This window comes from Eubalaena glacialis, chromosome 19, assembly GCF_028564815.1.
Source record: "Eubalaena glacialis isolate mEubGla1 chromosome 19, mEubGla1.1.hap2.+ XY, whole genome shotgun sequence".
Lineage (NCBI taxonomy): Eukaryota > Metazoa > Chordata > Mammalia > Artiodactyla > Balaenidae > Eubalaena > Eubalaena glacialis.
In genome coordinates this window covers 56,264,552-56,287,766 of record NC_083734.1, presented here as the reverse complement: position 1 = coordinate 56,287,766, position 23,215 = coordinate 56,264,552, and the positions used below count along the sequence as shown (strand labels likewise).

The 23,215-nt window shown below is 48.7% G+C and overlaps 1 protein-coding gene across 5 annotated transcripts in view; it reads left to right on the top strand.

Annotated features, from left to right (window-relative positions):
• The window catches only part of UNK (unk zinc finger), a 33,403-nt gene that overhangs the window by 5,348 nt on the left and 4,840 nt on the right, over positions 1-23,215 (top strand). For 4 of the 5 annotated variants that reach the window (XM_061175286.1, XM_061175282.1, XM_061175285.1 and 1 more), the window contains 12 exons: positions 13,789-13,998; positions 15,028-15,204; positions 15,345-15,475; positions 16,049-16,184; positions 16,735-16,852; positions 17,844-17,928; positions 19,117-19,259; positions 19,670-19,870; positions 20,446-20,511; positions 20,979-21,153; positions 22,054-22,155; positions 22,307-22,495. In XM_061175286.1, the coding sequence (XP_061031269.1) occupies positions 13,789-13,998; positions 15,028-15,204; positions 15,345-15,475; positions 16,049-16,184; positions 16,735-16,852; positions 17,844-17,928; positions 19,117-19,259; positions 19,670-19,870; positions 20,446-20,511; positions 20,979-21,153; positions 22,054-22,155; positions 22,307-22,495 (1,733 nt within the window). The remainder of the gene's footprint in view (positions 1-13,788; positions 13,999-15,027; positions 15,205-15,344; positions 15,476-16,048; positions 16,185-16,734; positions 16,853-17,843; positions 17,929-19,116; positions 19,260-19,669; positions 19,871-20,445; positions 20,512-20,978; positions 21,154-22,053; positions 22,156-22,306; positions 22,496-23,215) is intronic. The other variant, XM_061175283.1, reaches the window with a different exon arrangement.

The following is a 23,215-nucleotide window of genomic DNA, read 5'->3' as shown; positions in this document are numbered from 1 at the left end:
TCCCCAGCCTTCTCAATGGCTTCGTCTCCGTGTATCCGTTCTAGGCGAACGCCTCCATGGTGTAAGTCTGAGGAGATTCTTTGAAGAAGTGAATACTCAGCAAGTGTGAGACTCCTAGTTGTTGGTAGTTGTATTTTAAATTGTCTCTGAACTGATAACCATTATAAAGAACAAGCACACTTTTCCCAATACCTTCATAAAATGAATTGTGTTTACTTCCTAGGGTGGGTGGGAGGTAGAAGAGGTTGCTGTTCTGCTAAAATGAATTGTTTCTGTTCATGAGGTATTGTGATGATTGTTCTAATGTTCACATGGGCATTTCTGTAAGAATAGGCCATTTAGGCATTTAAAGTGATATCAATGGCTATAATATTTTCGTTCAAATAATCACAACAAACTTTTAATATTTTCTCTATAAAATCCCTCAACTTTCACCCCTTTTTTCTTTGCCAGTGTGTAGCATTTGACAGCAGTATCAAGAGCTGATGAGGAGGAGAAGATGGAAAGGAGTCTAGCAACTTAAAAATCTCATAGCGTTCTCTGTGAGGTGACCTTTTTCCTGTTGGTGGCTCAATTTATTTAGGAGACAAAGAAGATACTAAGGCCTGTGATAGTATTGTCATGTCATATCTGAGCTTATTTTCCTCCCTTTCCTTATTCTTTACATCACAGTTTGCTTTTTGTGTTCATAAGTTGACTCATTTGTTTCCTATTAGTATTTGAAACAACATATGGCCACCATAAGTCCTAACAAAGTGACTTCTAATGAGGAGGGGAAGACCCACGTTCCCACCTTCCTATGAAATTTTGGCCTGTTCACAAAACTACCCCATTGAAGAGAGATAGTTATGCTTAGGAAGGAAGAGGTTGATGAAAACATTTGGCATGGTGTTTTATGACTTAAAAATTTTAAGTAGTAGTTTTTATATCTAAGCTTTTATTAATTTTGGTAAGAACATTACTATATCTTTTTTATTTCACTTTTACTGCTAAGAGGTGCCAGGCATCTGGTAGCCTGCCAGTTTAGGATTTGTGTAAGTCAAACAACATAAATTAGAAACTTGTACTTATATTTTCTTATTTAAAACCAAACAGAACAGATTTTACTATTGAACTTTTATAATGAATATATAAAATGAATATTAAATATTCAGTAGAGTACATTGAAGTTAACATTTCTGTTTTTGTTTTTAGTAACTTATTTTATGGTATTGTAATTATGGCCTGTCAAAAACTCCTGGACATACTTTCAACAGCTTCTAGAGAGCCACTTATGCTTATTTGTTACTACTCTTGTTTTTCCTGTAGCTCATTTAAGAAAAGCGTAGTTAACAGCATGGTGTTTAAGACTAGTGACTCTAGGACCAGACTGTCTGGGTTTGAAGCCCAGCTCTGCTGCTTACTAGCTGTGGGACCTTGGGCAAGTGACTTCCCTCTTTGTGTGTCAGTTTCCTGATGATACCAATAATACCTGTGCCAAGGGGTAGTTATGAGGATTAAGCGAGTTAATGTATGTAAAGTGCTTAAAACCGTGCCTGGCACTTAGCACAGTGTAAGTACTATTCTTATCAGTATCTGAACAGTGCTCAGGTTACTGCTTTCAGTTGCACTGCTGCCTCCTTCAACAGCCTGTGGGTCCGTGTTGTCCTCAGAGCACACGCCTCTCTTCCGTATCCATTCGAATTTCACTTCATTCGCAGTTCTTATAGCCTCCATCAGCCGGGTTATATATCTCAGACAATGAATTTGTGTTCTCAACAAACTACTCTTTCAGGGATAAAGACTGTTGTACAGAAAACAGTGTTCAAAATAACACATCAGTTAAAACCTTTATACTAAAATGTTTGTCAAATTGGAAGCTTTTGAGGCCAGCTGTTTACAGGAAAACTTTGAATCAAAACAAGGTGTTATCTAATTTAGGGAATGAACCAGGGTTTTCAGCATCCCTCACATATTCTCCAAGATCAGTGATGTTGAGTCATTGATTACATGAACTTTCTTCAATTTTACCAGTTCCAGGATCCTTAGGGCAAGGAGAAAATTATAGACAGAAGGAACCAGGAACACCAGCGTTGTACCGTTCATGGTTCTTGTTAGTTCTTGGGGCCGGGACATGTCACAGGTATCAGCTCTTTCCCAGTGAGAATGGGCTGAGATCATTTGCCTGTGAGTGACTCCACCCCACCTTAAAGTGTTTGCTGGCTTAAGTGCCTGTGGCGCTTGTGCTGTGGGTTCCTGTGTATGTAACTGTGTGTTAAGATAGTTTCATTGTATCTAGGAGGTTGGTACTGGCCCCAAGGTCTTTGGCTAAAACCCAGTTATAGGATTAAAGCCTGTCTTAAAGATTTAGACACATGCAGAAATTCACTAGATGCTTATTTTGTTTGCCTGAATCATACTATCTGGCCTTGCTTTTTCTGCCGGAGTGTTCTAAACCAGGATCACTTCAGGAGATAGCACGTTATCTTATCTTAAATAAAGATTTGGACAAATAATTGTCCAAATATTTACCAATAACCAATTTTAGCTTTATTTGGCATTGTTTTTTCAAAAAGCCATTTTTTTTTGGTAACTCCTACTGGTATGGTTATTGTCATAAAGTTGTATGGTTTCTGGGTTATGTTTGGTGTCAAAACAGAATGTGTATGTATATCCTTACAAACATTGAATCCAGAACTAATAGTTTACCTAAAGCTCTTCAAAAATGAGGAAAGATTTTTCAGCAAATTGTAAGAAATATTTATTTTTACACACACACACACACACACACACACACACACACTTGGATAAGTAATTTAGGATTCTTAATCTACTGCTTATCTGCTCTTACAATATTCTCCTTGAAGTTAAAAAAGATTTTATTCTCAAACTTAAAAATGAAGAATCTTTGGTAAGTCATGAACTATGAGCTCTGTGACTAAATTTCTTTATAGGAGTTATGTATGGGGAAAAAAAAGTAGCCAGTAGGGTTAATATAAATAGGGAAAACAGTAGATTATAGATAAGTGTCATTTGAGCCTTTGGACACCACAATGTTGTCTTCGACAGTGACTGGAATTTTTTGGGTTTTTTTGTTTGTTTTGTTTTTTCTTTCCTTTGCTAGTTTCAGAATCCTATCACATTGTGGCTAGATTTCAATAAGGAATATTTAAGAACAGGACCGTTTCTCGCATTTTAAGATTCTGTTTCCATGATAAAGCTTGATTATTGCTTGAAATAGATGAAATTTGGATTTAATAAGACTAGCTGTAATAAAGATGAACAGCGGTGGCTTATTAGGGATATGGGTACATCTGTCACGTTGCCAGATCTCTGCTACCCCTGTGTGAGTCTCATGAGCGGTGACCACTGACTAGCCAGGAGAGCAGCTGGCTCCTCGGGAGCAGAGCCATGACCTTCAGTCTGCAGGGTGTCAGGGGTGGGTTTCTACTGTCAGCTCTGTCTGTTGCCCCCTTTTTGTTGGGCTCACAGATCAAGTCCCGAGCACATACCATCTCTTCCTGTTGCTTCTCCAGAGGCCATCATTGTCTTGCCTATGTGCCTTTTTACTCACATCTGACCATTTTACATATGTATCCAATCAGACTTTACAAATCATAAGCAGGATGAGAGTCTAATAGTCATTTGTTTTACAAAAAGATTTACCACAGTTCACTTTTAACTTAAAAGAACTCTTCTGACTTATTAGCATCGTACATCTTTCATTTAATTTTGGAAAAGCCATGATAACCACTAAAATCAATAATGATGTAGTTTTCCAGTTTTTCTTTCTGCATATAGTTTACCTAATTGTCCAGTTATATATAAATATATATATATTTTTTTTTTCTTTCACTTAATATATCTCTAGTTTGTACCCAGCTTTTGCCAAATAGTCATCATAATACCTTTTAGTTGTTTGAGGAAACAGAAAAAGGAATTTAATACATCTCTGTTTATCTCTGCACATTCTCAGCAGCAGTTACAGGGTGAGCCATCCCACTGGTTGCTTTTCTAGTCTGCATGTGAAGCTGAAGATCTTAAATTTAGTGTTGAGGGTGAGGAACAAGGCTGTGCAGACTTTGTGGGCAAGGTAGCTAGAGAAGTTACTGATTTCTTAATTGCCAGGAGAAGCATCTAAGTTGCTTGTCTGTGTTTTGCTGGGTTAGTACATAGCTGCTGTGGACCAGGCTTGTACCACTTGGGATGCTTTAACACTTTTGCTTTTTCTTGGACAAACATGTCCTGAACACCTGCTACAAGCTGGCTTTGTGCAGGGGTACAAAGATGAATAGACCTGGCTGTATACAAAGCAGTTGAAATCAACTGTGGTGGGGCCATACCTGCTGTATTCATACAGTGTGGTGGAAACATGGAAGAGAGGGCAATTAATACCACTGGGCAGGGCAAGAAACTCTTATGCAGAGAGAAGCCAGAAGGGTGATCCAGACACAGGAGCAACATGATTGAAAGTATGGAGGTCAAAAATGAGGGGAGGCTATGGTGTGTTGAGCAGAGATCAATAAACTATGGCTCGTATGACAAATCTAGCCTGCTACCTGCTTTTGTATGGCCCGTGTACTAAGAATAGTTTTTACATTTTTAATGGTTGAAAAAGAATATTTCATGGCACATGAAAATTATATGAAATTTAATTTTCGGGACTTCCCTGGCAGTCCGGTGGTTAAGGCTCTGTGCTTCAAATGCAGGAACTGTGGGTTCGATCCCTGGTTGGGGAACTAAGATATCCCACATGCTGTGTGGCCAAAAAAATAAATAAATAAATTTAATTTTCAGCATCCATAAATACAGCTTTATTGGAAGCCACGGTCATTGGTTTAGATATTGTCTATGGCTGCTTTTGCAGTTTAACCACAGAGTTCAGTAGTTCTGATGGAGACCAGACTGTTGCTCTGCATTGCTCGTCAGTGCGCTACAAATCATGGTGACACAGTTACAACTTGACAGTCTTTCCAGCGCCATGTGTGTCAGCATACCACAATGTTTTATTTATTCTTTATTACCAGTGCCTAAGTATCCCGTCAAAACGAGAAGAGAAGAATGGACTTGGAAAGTCGTGTTTTTAGGGCACAGGGGAGTGTGGATTTTCTTGTCACTGAATTAGTTGGCAAAGCTATCTGTAATTAAAAAGCTGTGCTGAAAGAATCCGTTAACATTACCAGACTACGTAGTTGTCACAATATTCCCAACTCATAGAAAGGCAACGTTCAGAAAAATTAGAAAATTCTAAAGAGACTGTTTCATTACAGCAGAATTTCTTCACAAAAATGAAAACGAGGCTACAACTGAAGTAAGTTTCTGAGTGGCTCATGTGTTAGCCAGGCAAGGAAAGCCATTTACGGATAGCAAATTAATTAAATTATGTTTGAGGGAAGAAGCTGAAAAAACATGTCCAGAGAAAACAAACTTGTTTAAGAGCATCAGCCTTTCAGCAAGAACAATTTCTCAAAATGTTGAGGTCAATGGGAAAAACATCAGTAGTCAATTAGAAAACAAGGCAAATGATTTTGTGTGGTTTTTCTTGGCTCTTGATGTGTCAACAGAAGCTACTGTTTAGTTTTATTCATGAAGTCAATGCCGCGTTTGAAGTGACTGAAGAAGTAGCTTCTATGAATAGTCTACTTAAAACAACTACAGCTGAGGATATTTTCTTTTCAAAAACATTAAGAAAACACTAATTCACTACGGCCTGAAGTATAATCTGCTAATATCTGTTACAACTGATGATGGTAGGAATATGTGTGGAGCAGAAAAAGATTTAATTGGACAAATTTACAAAGCTTATGAAAACATAAGGTGTTTAAAGCCTGTGGTTATTCATTGTATTATTCATCAGCAGGGACTCTGTGGAAAATACTCGAATCTGTCATGAGATCTTGAACTGCTAGGATCAGTGATGAGCTTCACTCTCTCTTGTGGACTTAACAATCCTCAATTCCATGAATTTTTATCAAAAATAGAAGCTGAATATTCTGGCATGCCCTACTACACAACTAGATAGCTTAGCAGTGGTGAAGTTTTCTTGTAATTTTTTGAGTTCAGGGCTGAGATTGAAATTTTTCTGAAAAAAGAATCATTCTCAACCACCATTACTGAGTGCTGAATGGCTTTGGAAATTAGCTTTTGCTGCAGGCTTGATAATGTTTCTTAATGAATTCACCCTAAAATTATAAGGCAAAACATCACTTATATGCAAACCTTATGTTGCAGTAAAGTCATTTTGACAACTAACGTTTGAAACATAAGTCATGTCAAACTGCCTTACACACTTCCTCTGCTGCCAGAAGTTAAAACAAAGGTGAGATCTCTATCCCTACACAAATTTACCATGGATATGGTTTCATTGATTGATTGATTGATGCGTCGGGTCTTAGTTGTGGCGCGCAGGCTCAGTGCCACACAGCATGTGGGATCTTAGTTCCCCGACCAGGGATCGAACCTGCGTACCCGCATTGGAAGGCAGATTCTTAACCACTGGACCACCAGGGAAGTCCCTACCATGGATATGATTTCTGAACACAAATTATAGTTTGAGCAGTGATTTTGCATCTTGATAGGAATACAAAGGAAATTTCCATATTTCAAAATCCATGTACCTTTGCAAATGAGTTTATGCCAAACCTTCAATCGGAAGTAGTTAAAAGAAAAGCATCATATGGGGGGATATATGTATACTTACAGCTGATTCACTTTGTTATACAACAGAAACTAACACAACATTGTAAAGCAATTATACTCCAATAAAGATATTAAAAAAAAAAGTATCAAGACACTAATAGAATTCTATAAATGTCTTCTAAGACCAATATGCTCAATTAAAATCGTGCTTGTAGAATGATAACAGCGTTTGTCAGTACCTATCTATGTGAAAAGACATTTTCAAAGGTGAAATAAGTAAAAGCTTATTACAGAATCAGCATTAACAGATGAACATTCGTAACCAATTTTGGTGAAAGGGAACCCCAACTTTGCAAATGTTATTCCTGCCACCCTAAATCCATTCTTATTAGTAGACCTGTGTTACCAGAAATTGTAGCCAATTATTATATTTTCACCAATAAAAAATTTGTGGAAATTTGTTTTTTCTCTTGTTATGTAAGTACGTACGTAATATCCTCAGTTTGGCCTTTTAACCCTCAAAGTCTGAAATACTTACTATATGGTCCTTTACAGAAAAAGGTTTGCTGACCCTGCTGTAGAGTTTAGCTTGCTGTTGGCGAGAGGAGCAGGTCAGTGGCAGCAGGGGAGGTAGAGTCAGAGTGAGGCCATGCTAAGCACGATTCTAGAAGCAAGGGGGAACTAGATAGGTACGGATTAAAACGTCAGCTACGTCCTCCTCATTGTCTCTAAATTTACGTGGTTTTGGGACTTCCCTGGTGGTCCAGTGGTTAAGACTTCGCCTTCCAACGCAGGGGGTGTGGGTTCAATCCCTGGCCAGGGAGCTAAGATCCCACATGCCTTGCAGCCAAAAAACCGAAACAGAAAACAGAAGCAATACTGTAACAAATTCAATAAAGACTTTTAAATTGGTCCATGTCAAAAAAAAAAATCTTGGAAAAAAATAAAAAGGAAAAATAGGACTTCCCTGGTGGCGCAGTGGTTAAGAATCTGCCTGCCAGTGCGGGGGACCCCGGTTCGATCCCTGGTCTGGGAAGATCCCACATGCTGAGGAGCAACTAAGCCCGTGTACCACAACTACTGAGCCTATGCGCCACAACTACTGAAGCCCGTGCACCTAGAGCCCGTGCTCCGCGATGAAGAGTAGCCCCGGCTCGCCGCAACTAGAGAAAGCCCGCGTGCAGCAACAAAGACCCAATGCAGCCAAAAATAAATAAAAATAATTAATTAAAAAAAATAAAAATAAATTTATGTAGTTTTTCTAAGTCATCTCTAATACTTTTCTGTTTGTTCAGTTTATTCAAATTCTTCTCACCCTCCTACCCAGAGGAGAGTGAAACACCCAAACAGATAAGCCATTAAGTGAGACAATTTAGAATAGGATTTAAAGTTTAGCTGGAGGGAATTCCCTGTGGTTAGGACTCTGTGCTTTCACTGCCAAGGGCGCCGGTTCGATCCCTGGTCCTCAGAGGACTAAGATCCTGCAAGCTGAGCGGTACAGCACAAAAAATAAAGTTTAGCTGGAAATTGAGCTGGTAGCAGTTAGCACTTGATTTAACACCTTAAGAGTGATGTAGGGACTTCTCTGATGGTCCAGTGGTTGAGACTTCACCTTCCAATGCAAGGGGTGTGGGTTCGATCCCTGGTCAATCCCTGGTTAGGGAGCTAAGATCCCACATGCCTCTTGCAGCCAAAAAACTAAAACATAGAACAGAAGCAACATTGTAACAAATTCAATAAAGACTTTAAATATGGTCCACATCACAAAAATCTTAAAAAAAGAGTGATGTAATTTACTGAATATATTGTTAATCCCTTATGTTATCACTGTTGGTTTAATGGGGCAAGTGATTGAATTTTGATTTCAAGTAGCCTGATTATTGCTGTTTTAGAATTTTGGAAAGTAAAGATAATCCAGTAAATATTGAAAGTATTTGATTTTTTTAAAAAAATGTTTGCATGTATTTGATTTTAAAAGTTTTTAGGGAAAGGTATTAGTTTTATAAAGCAGTTCAGTAATATGATACCTTATGATTATATTTGTAAAAATACTGGGAGAAAATTTACCAAAAGTCTAGCATTATTCGTGGTGGGATTAAGGGTGATTTTGCCCTTTTTTTAAAACATGTTTTTTTTAAAATTTATTTTTATTTGGCTGCATTGGGTCTTTATTGCTGCGCGCGGGCTTTCTCTAGTTGCGGTGAGCGGGGGCTACTCTTCGTCCCGGTGCGCGGGCTTCTCATTGCGGTGGCTTCTCTTGTTGAGGAGCACGGGCTCTAGGCGCGTGGGCTTCAGTAGTTGTGGCTCGTGGGCTCTAGAGCACAGGCTCAGTAGTTGTGGCTCACGGGCTTAGTTGCTCCGCGGCATGTGGGATCTTCCCGGACCAAGGCTTGAACCCGTGTCCCCTGCATTGACAGGCGGATTCTTAACCACTGCGCCACCAGGGAAGTCCCGCCTTTTCTACATTTAAAAGTTTTTTTGTAAGTGGGCCTGTTACTTGCACAATGATCCTTTACATTTACAAATAGACCATTAATAGGATAATTAATATGATGTCCAAAAAAGGAGTGAAAGATAGCTTTGATTGAAAGTCAGCCCCTGTTGGGACAAACATGCGGGCGCTGCTCCTTAGTCAAGGTGAGGCTCTGAGCAGCCTCAGTGTTCCTCCAACCTTCGTTGATCCTTCTGCTGGGAAGGACGAAGGTGTGGCTTTTTCCATCAGCTCTTACTGATTCAGGGCCTGCGTGGTTTCTTGACTCATCCTGGCCACAGTAGGTCACTGAGGCCTTGCAGTTTGAAGCTAGTCCACGTTTATTGTCTTTTATCCTTGAGTGCGGGTATTCCTGGGAGATGGAAATGTGAAGAATTGAGCTCTGTGGCCCTGTGCTCCCCCCAGATCTTGGAGTGGGGCAGGGGTGGTTGGTGAGTCTTCTCTCCTAACCAGGGATTCCAGGACTTCTTGGTTTTCCTGAGAGCTGGTTGAATTGAAACGAGTAAGTCTCAGCCTATTTTCTTAGATCTTATGCTTTCAAACCTTTAAAATGGAAAGATCGGTTGGAGCTTAATGGAGACAGTTGTTCATTTCCACTGAAAATTTGTTTCATTTCAATCCATGAAAGTGGAAAAGAGTGATTTCTAAGTGCGTTTCTCCTTGCTGTCTGGACAGTGCATTGCTGGTTAGCACAAGGTTGGAGGGGTACAGGGAGAGTGGGAAGTTCTGACTAAACATTTTGGTTCCCAGGTGGAGGATGGCACAGTTCTGTTAATGGCTTAAGCAGAAGGTTAGACATTTCTCTCATTGATTATTGTTGGTTGAAAGTGGGTATTCTGCCTGCCTAGATGCAGTCATTTGGCCCCTTCTCTCATGAGAGGCTTTTCTGCAGGACAGTCCGCCCTATCTGCAGAGTTACAAATTTCCTGCACTGTAGTGCTTTTCACAAGGGAATAGGATTAAGCTTCCAGCTCTCAATGTCTGCCTGTGGGCGACATCATAAAATTGTTGATATTGCTTTGTAGACTTTGCCTCTTGTGCGACTTCTTGTTACATTCATTCAGCAAACCTTGTCACTGTACTGGGTTATTACATGCTTGCTATCAAGGACTTTATAATCTAGTAATAGAGGAAAATGTACACATTATTAATATGCAGTGCAGGATAAGGACTATACGAAATGTCTAGAGAAAGTGCTGTAGAAGCTTAGAGATGATAACTTAGCTGGGGACAAGGGCAGGAGGGGGAGGATAGGTAGAGGTCAAGGAAAACTTCATGGAAGTGATGGCATCGGAAGATTAATTACCATTGAATTCAGCCTTGAAAGATTTCTACAGGTGAGGAAGGGGACATGAGCAAAGGCAGGGAAGTTAAAGATCTCTTTGCAAGACACCAAGGACTCCAGTGTTACTGGATTCAAGAGAAATGAGGCTGGAAGAGTACATTGGACCAGACGTGTAGGGCTTGAAATGCCATGCCGAATAGTTGGTCTTTATCAGTGGCTACTGGTGGAAGCTAAAGGCTTTTAAGAAAGTGAAAATTAAATTTGGGTTCTGGGAAGAATGACGAGTACTGTGCAACATAAACTAGACAGGGGAGAGGCCAGATACAAGGAGACCGGTTTATTAAAAGGTACCAAGTGCCTGACCCATGGCGGTGGGCATGGAGATGAAGAGGCTTAGAATGAGGTAATTTGTTGCCTCCATGTCTTTCCTCTGTGACACCTCTGCCAGCTGGAGCCCTTTGGAGTTGTAGCATCTGTAGGTAACACTGTGGACATGGCTGCCCCAGGGAAGCAGGCTCGCCAGGAACTCTCTTTCTCCGAGAGGACAGACTGTGCCCACAGTCACTTCTCTGGACTGCCTCCCTGGGTTTTCACTGAGGCACTGATACTAAGCAGGCAGACGCCACTCTTAGGGTTGCTAGATTTAGCAAACAAAAATACAGGATGCCAGGGACTTCCCTGGCGGTCCAGTGGTTAAGACTCTGCGCTCTCATTGCAGGGGGCCTGGGTTCAATTCCTGGTCAGGGAACTAGATCCCACACGCATGCCTCAACTAAAGATCCTGCACGTGGCAATGAAGATCCTGCACGGGGCAATGAAGATCCCGTGTGCCGCAACTAAGACCCAGCGCAGCCAAATAAATAAAAGAAGAAAAGAAACCCAAGCTACGCTTAAAAAAAAAAAACGAAAACAGGATGCCAGTTAGATTGAAATTTCAGATAATGGATAATTTTTTAGTATAAGCATGTCCCACAAAATATTTGATTTATCTGAAATTCCAGTTTAACTGGGTGTCCTGTATTTAATCTGTCAGTCCTAACTATCAATACTTTTCATTCTTCCCTGGCCTTGGGATCAGCTTCCTCTGCTCCCATTTCCCACCTGTTACCTCCTGAATTAGTCTCCTGTGGGTCAGGAGTCAGGTAGAGTATGTGCTGCGCAGGAGAGATCAGTCTAGCAGTTGGGGGGGTTGGTGTCCCAACTCAGTGCCAGGGTTTGATACTGCCCCATACTGTACCTGTGTACAGTATGCAGGGCAGATTTCTGTCTATAACCAGACAGAGAGGGAGACAGGAAGAAAGACCTTACGTTCCAATGTCAAAGGGGCTGTGAGAGGCTCTACAGAGCCTTCCAGGTTTCAACCCAGTGTCTCAGAATGTATCTGCAGCCTGGAGATGATATCCCTGAAATTTGGCTCCTCCCACACCTCACCTCATCCTCATTTCCCTTTTCCAGTTCTTCTCCTACCCCACTCACATTCCACAAAGGCGCTTGGAGCTCTTTGACTTACGCATACTGTTTCTAAGCTCATACAGTTGTTCCCTTTGCCTAAAACACCCTTCCCACATTCTTCACCCACAAGTACCTCTCCTTCCCTTCCCCCTTCCTCTGTGCCAGCCTGGGTCAAGGATCCTTCCTCTGGGTTCCCAAAGAGCCCTCTGCAAACCTTCTTCATAACCTTTTCCACAGTTGATTGATTCCACCTGCTACTGTTGTGTCTCCCATGAAAATATGGGCTTCCTAAGGATAAGGACCTGCTACGTCAGTGTCCTCAGTGCTCACCACCATGCCTGCACCTAGTAGGTGCTCAGTAAATAGGTGCTGAATGAATAGGATGCTGTTTGGAAGCTTCACTGCCCCTTAAACCCCCTATCTGTGTTCTTTAGGGAGCACCCAGCTCCAGCTTCCCCCTGCCCAGTACACATGCCTGGACACTTCTCCACACTTCAGGGCTGGGAGGATTTGGGTTTTTTTGGGCACGCCATATGGCTTGCAGGATCTTAGTTTCCCTGACCAGGGATTGAACCCGGGCCCTTGGCAATGAAAGCATGGAGTCCTAACCACTGGGCCACCAGGCAATTCCCCTTGGCTGGGAGGATTTTACAGCACTCTCGTTAGCGTTCAAGAAAACCTGTCTGGAAAGTCTCAGCCCTGGACCTACCTGTCCCCACACCTTCCATATGCCCAGACTGATAAGGCCCTGCATATCCTGGCATGAGCCAAAGACATGGGCTGGACCCTCTCACCTGTTTCCCAGGCATTCCGGCTCCAGGTGGCTGCTCCCTCCACACTCCCTTCTGCACACAACCTTCTGTGCCTTCTTGAACCATCCTCACTGGCATCAAATGCCTTCTATCAAGCCATTTGTTGCCTTCATTGCTAGGGCTTGAAGGAATGAATAAAGAGAACTGGGCTGCCTGCTTTTGCCCACTGTGTGTGTGTGTGTGTGCGTGTGTCGGGGGGGGGCAGTGGTGGTAAATCTAAGAAACCCTCCACCTGGACACAAAGTGAATGAAAACACGGATGGTATGGTTCTGTAAGGGGGTAAGTGGGTCAGGCCCTCCACTGGGTGGTGTGGGGGGAGGAGCTTCGGGTTGTCTTGGTTTTTAGATGCAGAGTAAAGGAGAGAGATGCAGGTAGGGAGGAGGCTGGGAGGACAGACAGAGCCCCCCAACCCCAGGTTAGTCAGGATGGAAATAGAATACCTCAGCTGCTGCAGGTACTCATTTGCAAGACTGTTGTGGGAGGCAAGGCTGAGAGGGAGTCTCTTCAGATGCTTCCAACATGAGCTTCACAAACATACTTGGGTAATGCTAGGAAATGTCTCTGGAAGGAGGTCAGCGGACAGGACAGTGATGACCTGTGTCAGTGGTCCAGAAGGACACCTTGTGACCTGGGCTCTCAGCTCTAAAGCAGCAGCTGTCCTGGCCCTCGGCCTGGTCCCCCAGCCCTGCTCCTGAGACAAGTGAGGCCCCCAGGAATTGGCAGGCAGATCTGGGCAGCAGAGACCCTTGCAGGAAGTTTAGGAGAGGCTCCTTGGGCTCTGGTTTGCAGCCTTTTCCCTGTGATCAGTGGTTTGGCCTGGGAAACCTCGGGGAGCGCTCAGAGAACAAGCCACTGATTAAGCCCTCCTCTGGTCACCATGGCAGGCAGCTGACCACTGAGGGCCCTTGTGGTCTATGGTTCCTGCCCTTCAGGCTGGCTGGGGACCTGCGTGTTAGGAAGGATCCTGATGCTGAGGGCCTGCCTTAGCTCTGGGTCTTTTCTGGTGTCTCAGTTGAACTAGTCCCCCAGAGTAGGGCCCTTGGGGGACTTGGTGGCCAACTTCTTGCTGGGAAACAAGGGACTTAACTCTCCGCTCCTGGCCCACCTTACTCGGGGGCTCTCCCTGCAGGTACCTGAAGGAATTCCGCACTGAGCAGTGCCCGCTCTTTGTGCAACACAAATGTACTCAGCATCGGCCCTACACCTGCTTCCACTGGCATTTCGTGAACCAGCGACGCCGCCGGTCCATCCGCCGTCGGGACGGCACCTTCAACTACAGCCCCGACGTCTATTGCACCAAGTACGACGAGGCCACAGGCCTCTGCCCGGAGGGCGACGAGTGAGTGCTACCCAGCCTGCCCTCAGAGGAGCCCCCTGTCTCCTGGATCAGATGCCCTCAGAATAGTCCAGGCAGAGTCCAAGAAGCCAGCCAGAGCCTGCCTTTGGGGACCTGCTGCAGCCTGGTCCACCTTCCTATGGTTTGAACCTGGGTTCAGACCCCGCCATCCTCTGGGGGAGACCCCTTCTCCTTTCCCCACTTTTGGGAAGCCCTACACCGGCCTTTCTTCTGCTAAGCCTAAGGGCCACATCTGAACCAAAGTGGCTTCCTGGGCCTTCTTTCCTGGTCCCGTGCAGGTCACAAGGACCCTCTCCCCAGCCCATACTACCCACTCCATCCCATGCAGTTCCCACCAAGGCTGGCTGTTTAGAGACATAGAGCCTCTCTAGTTCCCCTTTTTGCTGACCCTAAATACTTTGCCACAAAGCTCTGTGAAGAGACAGGGCATAACAAATGACAAACATGAGGTGGCAAACCTGGGAACGTCACTGAGAGGGAGCACTTCCTGACCCTGCCTAACAAGGGTTTCAGCCGTGCAGCGGTAGTGATGGAGGCACTGTGGGGGTTCTGTGGGCGCGCCTCACTGAACCATCCCACACCAGCTCTTCCATTTCTCCCAGGGGTCAAAGGCTTGCTCACCCCTCCTCCCAGCTTAATGAAGCACCCAGAGCCCGAGGGCGTTGGCTTCTCTGAAGACCCCTGACCTAGGCTGTGTTTGTTCTCCCAAGAGTGCCCCCCTCTGGAGCTTCTCTTCAGGACAGCCCAGGGCCCTGGCTGAGCAGTCTTTGAGAAGCTGAAGTAGGAATGCCAGGCCTTTCAGGCCTCACTTTGGGCTACAGCACCCACCGGCAGTGGGAGGGTGGCTCTGTTACCTCAGCAGGACTCGTCACTTGCTTGCCTCCTTGGCCCACCATCAGTACACCCGCCGGGTCATGAGAAAGCCTTCAACGGGCAGGGAAGGGCACGGCTGGTAGCCCAGGCTGCAGGGGGTGAAGGTGAGTGACCCCCACCCCCGCTGTTGTGTTTCAGGTGCCCATTCCTGCACAGGACCACAGGGGACACTGAGCGCAGGTACCACCTGCGCTACTATAAGACTGGAATCTGCATCCACGAGACAGACTCAAAAGGCAACTGCACCAAAAACGGCCTGCACTGCGCTTTTGCTCATGGGCCCCATGACCTCCGCTCCCCTGTCTACGACATCAGGTGGGCTGATGGCTGAGGGCCGGGGTGGGGGCCTGGCTGCGGACACGGTGAGTACCGCCGATGGAGTGCAGGGCTGGCACTCTGGTTCCTTCCTCCTCATGCCCCCTCCCCGCTCTCTCTGTCCTCTCCTCTCTTCCCAGGGAGCTCCAGGCAATGGAGGCCTTGCAGAACGGCCAGACCACAGTAGAGGGCAGCATAGAGGGCCAGTCGGCTGGGGCCGCAAGCCACGCCATGATAGAAAAAATCCTCAGTGAGGAGCCACGGTGGCAAGGTAAAGGTGGCCACGCAAATGGCCATGCCCCCTCCCACCAGCTGTCTGTCCTCCCCCCTCTCCTCCCCATGGCTGCTCTGAGGACATGGCTCACCACCACCTACTGCCTTCTCCGGCCCAAGCCACCACTTCTGCTGGGAGGCACTTGCCCCCTCATCCCACCTCACATCCCACCAACTGCAGCCCCGGCATCCGGGGGCACTTCTGGGGGAGTCTCCCCAGACACACGTTGCCCTGCTCCCGTCACCCCAGGTGCTCCCTAAATTCCGTCAGGGGGCTTTCACACATACACGGTCGTACACGTATATGAGTACACATAGGTGTATTCTCAATCCTCCTGCGGACGCCCTTTTAACTCTGTGAGCTGTGAGTATCTCCAGTGAGGGACGGCGGCATCCTCCTTACCTCTCTCCCGGGTCTCAGTCTTGGCATTGGCCCATGAGGAGGTGGCCCTGCTCATACCTCTCAAAAAAGCCTCGGCTCCTAGACTCCTTCCTAGTGGCTTCTCCTTCCCTTCCCCGCGCCCCGCCCCTGCCTCACCCACCTGACCCCTGCCTCTGGCCCCCTGTGCAGAGACCGCTTATGTGCTGGGGAACTATAAGACGGAGCCGTGCAAGAAGCCCCCACGGCTGTGCCGCCAGGGTTATGCCTGTCCCTACTACCACAACAGCAAGGACCGGCGGCGGAGTCCCCGGAAACACAAATACAGGTCCTTTGGCCCAAGCAGGCCAGCCGTGGGAGGGAGGGTGGCAGGGAAGGGATCACGGCAGGGGCTGCTTGCACTGTGCTCTCAGGGAGGCCAGCCCTGGGGATCACAGAATCACAGGACCCAGGTATGAGGGGAGAGAATGGTCAGGATAGCTGAACGATAGGGGGCCTTCCTGGATCCTCCTTTGGCATGAAATGAGGATCTTGGGTTAGAAGCTCCTCTAGTTCTGATCCTGAGGGGCGTCTGCCAGGGCCCAGCTGTGGTGTGGTTGTAGCCTGGCTCTCCTTGGGCTGCACAGTGCTCGGGGGGAGGACTTGGCTGAAGGGAGCAAAACAGTGTCCTTCTTGGTGATGCAGCCAGGTTGGGCCAGAGAAGCAAAGCCTGGCTTCTGGCCCCAGTAAGGCCCTCACTCTGCAGCTGATGTTTCCTACTTCTGAGCCTGGCTTTGCAAAGCCGGGAGACCAGAGAGGGGCCCTGAACAGCAGCGATCTCATTGGCATCCCCCAGATCCTCTCTGTGTCCACCTGACCCCACCCTCTTATTTAACCAGGTCATCTCCATGTCCGAACGTAAAACACGGGGACGAATGGGGTGACCCTGGCAAGTGTGAGAACGGAGACTCCTGCCAATACTGCCACACCCGCACGGAGCAGCAGTTCCACCCGGAGGTGGGCCTTGGAGCTGCGGCCCTTCGAGGGCTGGGGGCGGCGTGACATATCCTCTTTGGAAAGCAAGGAGAAAGGAAAGGAGGGTCTGGGCCGATGCTGGCAGAATCCATCCTGACACCATCCTGGGAGAGGGATTTGTAGCCACAGGCTCCCCCCCGGGCAGTACCTAAAGGAGCCCCACACCCTAATTTGGCAGCTTTCCTTGTCTGAGCCCACACTCACCAAGCAGCCCTTGGCTCCCGGTTTTGTTTCCCCGAGCCCCCTTGGTAGGGAGAGCATGCACTGGGCATGGTGACTTGGCCGTTCTGGGCTTTGCACCACTTGTGGTACTTAACGTGGCATCAGGATTTAAAAAATAAGAAATCCCCTTACCGTTGTCCTGTACCATATGAGGGCCTAGGGTACCAGCAACTTCCCTGATGCAGCCTCTAGCCCCACGGTGTGGCCTGGGCTCTGTCAGTGTGCCACGATCTCATGTATGGTATGTAGAGGCATGTGCTGTCGCTTCCCTTGGTTCCGTGGAGGTCAGGACACCCTGAGATGGGCACGTGGACAGAAACTGTGTGATGTGGGCTACGGACAGCAGGGTGGAAGGTTAGGCCCAGCGTAGATCCCAACCCAGAGTGCTCCAGGGTGGACGGGTGTTGCCTGTGAACTTGGCTCCCTTAATGCCCAGAGGCACATTGGAAGGTCACAGCCCTGGCCAAGATCATGAGTGAGAGTAGCATGGAGAAGATCCCTTTGTGAGAGCTGGGTCAGGGCTGGTTGGGCCTGTGACCGCAGGAGGGGGTGGTCCCTGGCGTGCGGGCGGCAGTGTCTGCTCGCTCTGGCTTGAGTAAGCAGTCGGCAGGGAGAGACTTAGGGAAGCGGCATCGGGTGGGGAGGAGAAAGGAGAGATTTCTAAGCTAACCCAGCCACGCTGAAGGCACCCCTGGCTGCCTTTCTCTCTCTGCCCAAGCCTGACCTGCCTCTGTTCTGCTCTGCCCTCCAGATCTATAAATCTACCAAGTGCAACGACATGCAGCAGTCGGGCAGCTGTCCCCGAGGACCCTTCTGCGCCTTCGCCCACGTAGACCGTATGCTGTTCCCATTGCCCTGGGGCAGTGCCCTCTCCACCCTCCCCTCCCGTCCCCCCTCCCCCTAAGTTCAGTGTCAGCCAGCAGTGGGCCCCTGTCCCCACTGGAAGTTCCATCCCCCCACCCCCCTGCCCCATCTCTCTGGAACTGGTCTCAAAACCCTGGAGCTTCCAAGGTCGCGAGACAGCAGGGACTGTGCCCCTGGTTGCGCACTCACAGCCCCAGGCAGGGTAAGGCACCCTCCCCGAGCCAACTAGGCAGATCCCAGCAGCCACCCCGTGCCACAGCCATGGCAGACATCACTAACTGAACACGGCACTCTGCCCTGCTGAGGGCAGAGCTGTCCAATCAAAATTTAATGCACCCCCCCCTTAGGTCATTTTAGACTTTTTAGTAACCACATCTAAAAAGAAGAAAAAGAAATAGGTCAATTTTTAATAATATATTTTTATTTAACCCAACATAAAATAATATCATTTAAAGTATAATCAATATAAAATCAAGATATTTTCCTTTTTTTTTTCAAACCAAGTCTTTGAAAGCTGGTGTGTACTTGAATAGCTGCAGCACATTCCGATCCAGACCAGCCACGTTCCGGGTGCTCAGCGGCTACGGTACCGCTCGGTGCAGGCCCAGACCACCACCGCCAGTCTCAGAGACGGGCTTGAGTTACAACCTGTGTCTACCCCAGGCCACTGCTCTGTTTGTCCTTAACCTCTTTCTAGCCTTAGGCCTTATCTCTGGGATTAGAGTGAAAAATAAACTGAGGGCCCAGGGAGGGGGAAGCACACCCGTGGCTCAGAGGTGGGCCCAGCCGAGGCAGCACAGAGAAGCAATGAATGGCCCAAGCTTTGGAGTCGTGTGGATTGGGGTTCAAATCCCAGCTCTTCAGAAGTTTCCTAGCTCAGCCCCCTTGGGAGATACACCTTACCTCTCTGAGCCTCAGTTTCCTTATCTGTAAAATGGAGACCATGGTATTACTTCTATCTTCCAGTCATTGTGAAGATTTACGATTAATACAAATTGCCTGGCACATAGTAAGTGCACAGCACGTGATATTAATAGAAACAGAAGCCTTCCCTTTATACACAGGGGGATGCATGCTCTCCTTTAAAAGAGACCCAGAGGCATTTTTGGAGGGACAGCTGGCTCAGGAGCCTGCTGACACCCTGCCCCTGTCTCTTGCAGAGCCACCCCTCAGTGACGACCTGCAACCTTCCTCAGCTGTGTCCAGCCCCACCCAGCCAGGTCCTGTCTTGTACATGCCATCTGCTGCCGGAGACTCGGTGCCCGTGAGCCCTTCCAGCCCGCATGCCCCTGACCTCAGCGCAGTACGTGCCTGTCCAGGGGATGGGTTGGGCACCTTGCCTGCCCAGAGCCAACACCTGCCTCTCGTGCCCTGTGCTTGGGGAGGAGGCCTCCGCCCAAGGGTTCTGCCCTTTCTGCCCCAGGGTTCTTCTCTCTGTCAAAAGCTGATAGTGGCTGTAGTGGTGTCCCCAGAGCCCTGCGATCAGCCTGGGTAGAGCTGATCACAGGTAGTACAAGGGACAAAGCCTGTCCGCCCCCCAACACACAGCTTCCTCATGAGGTTCTGGGTCCTGGGTGGTGGTTGCTGCCCCCTGGCCAATTAAAAAGGAACTGGGCCTCTTGATGAAGGATCTCCCTTCCACGCGGGGACGGAGAATGGGCCATGCCCCAGCCTGCATTTTGCCCACCAGCCTACTCTCTTCCTTCTCTGCAGCTCCTCTGTAGAAACAGCAGCCTCGGCAGCCCATCTAACCTCTGTGGCTCCCCACCGGGCTCCATCAGGAAGCCCCCGAATCTGGAAGGCATTGTCTTTCCTGGGGAGTCTGGCCTCGCCCCTGGCAGTTATAAGAAGGCTCCTGGCTTCGAGAGGGAAGACCAGGTGGGAGCTGAGTACCTGAAAACTTTGAAATGCCAGGTAAGGGATGAGGGGGCAGCCCAGTGAGGTTAGCATGGGCTAACCTGCATGCGGCAAGAGAAGCCCTGGAGGGTTGTCCTGGCCCAGCTATGGGGAATGTGACTGGGAGCTAGGAAGCCCCTGTTCCCAGCCTCTTCGAGACTGAGTAGAGTGGGTGAGGCTGTCCCATTTTACAGATGAAGACAGGCAGGTTAGAGGCTGAGCACCTCACCCAGTGTCAGAGCCAGTTAATAGAGGGGAAGGGGTTACTACCTCAGTCTTCTGACCCCACGTCTGGACTTTTCCCTGCCCTGTGCTGCCTTGATGGGACAGCAGGGCCTTGGGGAGCAGGACAAGAGGGGTCTGGAACTGGCTTATCTGTGACCTGGAGTCACAGGGAGGAGAGGAGCAGCTCCCCGGGTTCCCAGGGTAGGGAGGGAGGGTGCATGTGTGTGAAGGGGGACTGTACAACAGGTGTCTGATGCCTCCTTGCCCCCCTCAGTGAGCCATGGCAAGTTGATGCTTAGGAGGACTCATGGGCTCAGGGTCCCTCCCTAGCACCACATTCATCTCCTGCTCCCTGATTTTTCTCTCAGGCCAAGTTAAAACCCCACTCACTAGAGCCCAGGAGTCAAGAGCAGCCTCTGCTTCAACCCAAACAGGTATAGAGCCCTCAGCCCCCTTTCTCCCCTTCTGGCACCTGCTGTGGACAGGACAGGCCCAGAACCCCAGGAGGCTTCTTCGGGGAGCACGGGGCACCGCTTTCTCTACAAACTGAGGACAGGATTAAGGTGGGGCCTCAGCCCCAAATTCAGAGAGGGTGGGAGTCAGGCCCTTGAGCCCCTCACCTCCAGACTCACTCATTAGCCAGTCAAAAAAAATATTTATTAAACATCTGTCCTTGCACTGAACTTGCTTCTCCATTCCCCTACTGCAGAACTTTAGGGGTGAGTAGGCCCTGCAGCCTCCAAGCCACACCTGTCCAACTCCAGCCTCCCAACAAGGTGTTGAGGGCAACCAGGCGAGAGCTGGGATGCACCCTTCCCTTCTGCCCTAGCCAGCCCCCGCCTCCAGCCCCCATCCGTGGGCAGCCATCCCACTATGTCTCTTCTTCACTCTCTCGTTGCAGGACATGCTGGGCATCCTCCCTGTGGGCAGCCCTTTGACCTCAAGCATCTCTTCTAGTATCACCTCCAGCCTAGCAGCTACTCCCCCTAGCCCCGCCGGCACCAGCAGCGTTCCTGGCATGAATGCAAATGCTCTACCCTTCTACCCCACCAGCGACACAGTAGAGTCGGTCATAGGTAATTGGGCCATTTCTGTTGCTAAGTCTATCATTTAAAATAGGAGCAGGTCTGGAGTCAGAGATACTAGGTCTCTGGAGTGAGACTCAAACCAGCATACTGGTCACTTTAGACATCTGTCTTGGGAGAGTCAGAGGGTGGGCACTCTGAGCCCTTTGACCTAAATGGAACATGAGCCCAAGGTGTAGGGCCAAGACTAGCCTTTAAAGCAAATTAGCCCTCCAATTTGCTCTTTTGTGCAGATTAGAAAGAGATGCCTCTTCCCATGGGTATGTGCGGTCTCATTCCACGACATATGTCACGCAACCCCAACCAGGTGTCCTTGTGAACAACCTGCACAGCTGTCCTTAGGGTTCCTGGTCATGAGAAGCCACTGCCCTTCTCTTTCAGCAGTCATTTGTGGGTGCCACTTTGTGCTAGGTCCTATTGCAGGCCCTGGGGTGACAGAGATGAAGACATGCTGTTCTGCCCTCCCAGTCCAGTTCCTCAGAGCGCAGTGGACATTTGTTGGGCAACTACTGTGCACTAGCCACTGAGGGTCCAGAGACCTGCCTGCCCTCAGTGAGCTCAGGGGTGAGACATACAAGCTGTAACATCAGGGGACAAGACCTCTGTCAGCTGGATTAGAACTCATTTCCCCCGGGGGTATCGAAGAAGGCTTCCGAAAGGAGAGCCATTTGAGCGGGACTTGGCTAGGGGTCGGTGTTGGCAGAGGGGCAGCCCAGGCACAAGCAGAGGCTTCAGCGAGCACAGCTCCAGTGGGACTGAGCTCGAAGATGAGGCAGGGGCAGGAGTAGAGGCAGTAAAGGGCAGGTGGGTCCAGGAGGTGAGGCCTGGAACCTCGGGACTGTGGCCCCTCGGGAGGCTGGGAGGCTCATACTCCAATCACTCTGTCTCTAGAGTCTGCCCTGGATGACCTGGACCTGAACGAGTTTGGGGTAGCTGCCCTAGAGAAGACTTTCGATAACAGCACGGTGCCCCACCCAGGCAGCATCACAATCGGTACTGGGCATGGGTGGGCAGGATGGCTTGGGAGGGCCCCTGGGGTCCAGCCTGGCCCAGGGGGTGGGCAGACGAGCCATGCCCTGCTCAGTGTGGCCCCGCATGGCTTGCCCAGCCCTCACTCGGCCACGCTCCTGGGCCTCTCTTGCAGGCGGCAGTTTGCTGCAGAGCTCCGCACCCGTGAACATCCCTGGCTCCTTGAGCAGCTCTGCTTCCTTCCACTCAGCATCCCCATCCCCTCCTGTCAGCCTCTCCTCGCATTTCCTGCAGCAGCCCCAGGGCCACCTGAGCCAGTCAGAAAACACATTTTTGGGGACCTCAGCATCACATGGATCTTTGGGTAAGAGGGGGTATGGCTCTCTAAGGCCTGGGGCAGGAATCTGGGCTTTTGGAAAGTGCCTTTGGCCGTTTTGTCCACGGCTAGAGGTAGTGCAGAGTGGAGGTTAGAGTAGGGGCTCTGGGCACGGAGGCGAGTCAGGCCCCGGTTCCACGATTCTCTGAGCTGTGTGAACCTGGACAAGTGACTTAGCCTCTCTGCCTTAGTTTCCTCTGTGAAATGGGTATAATATAACGGCAGCACCCACCTCGTGTGGTGGTTGTGAGGCTTAAATGAAATAACATGAGTGAAGTGCTAGGCCCCGGGCCAGTGCACAGTGAGAAGCGTGGCCTCAGAGTGGCCAGGGCCTAGGTCTGCTCTCCGTGCCAGTGTGGCGGCTCTGCCTCGTCGCCCAGAGCTGCTGGGGGCCAAGGGAGAGGTCCTAACAGGCTCGGCCCTGGCGCAGGGCGGCCTCCCTGTCCAGCAGAAGCACCAGGCGGACCCAGCTGTAGCCCCAAAGGCCGTTTGCTGAACGCAGCGTTAGAACCGTGTGGGCCAGCGGCTCTGGGGGGCACGTCAGCGCAGAGGGTCCAGAAGCGCGGGTGGAGACCTGCGTGTGTGCGCGGGGCCAGTGCGAACGTCTGCTGAGGTAACAGACGTAAAGCAGCAGACGCCCAACCTGCTGCCTCTCATTCAGCAGCAGCTGCTACTCTCCCTTCCCCCTCCCCCAGCAGCTGTTCAAGG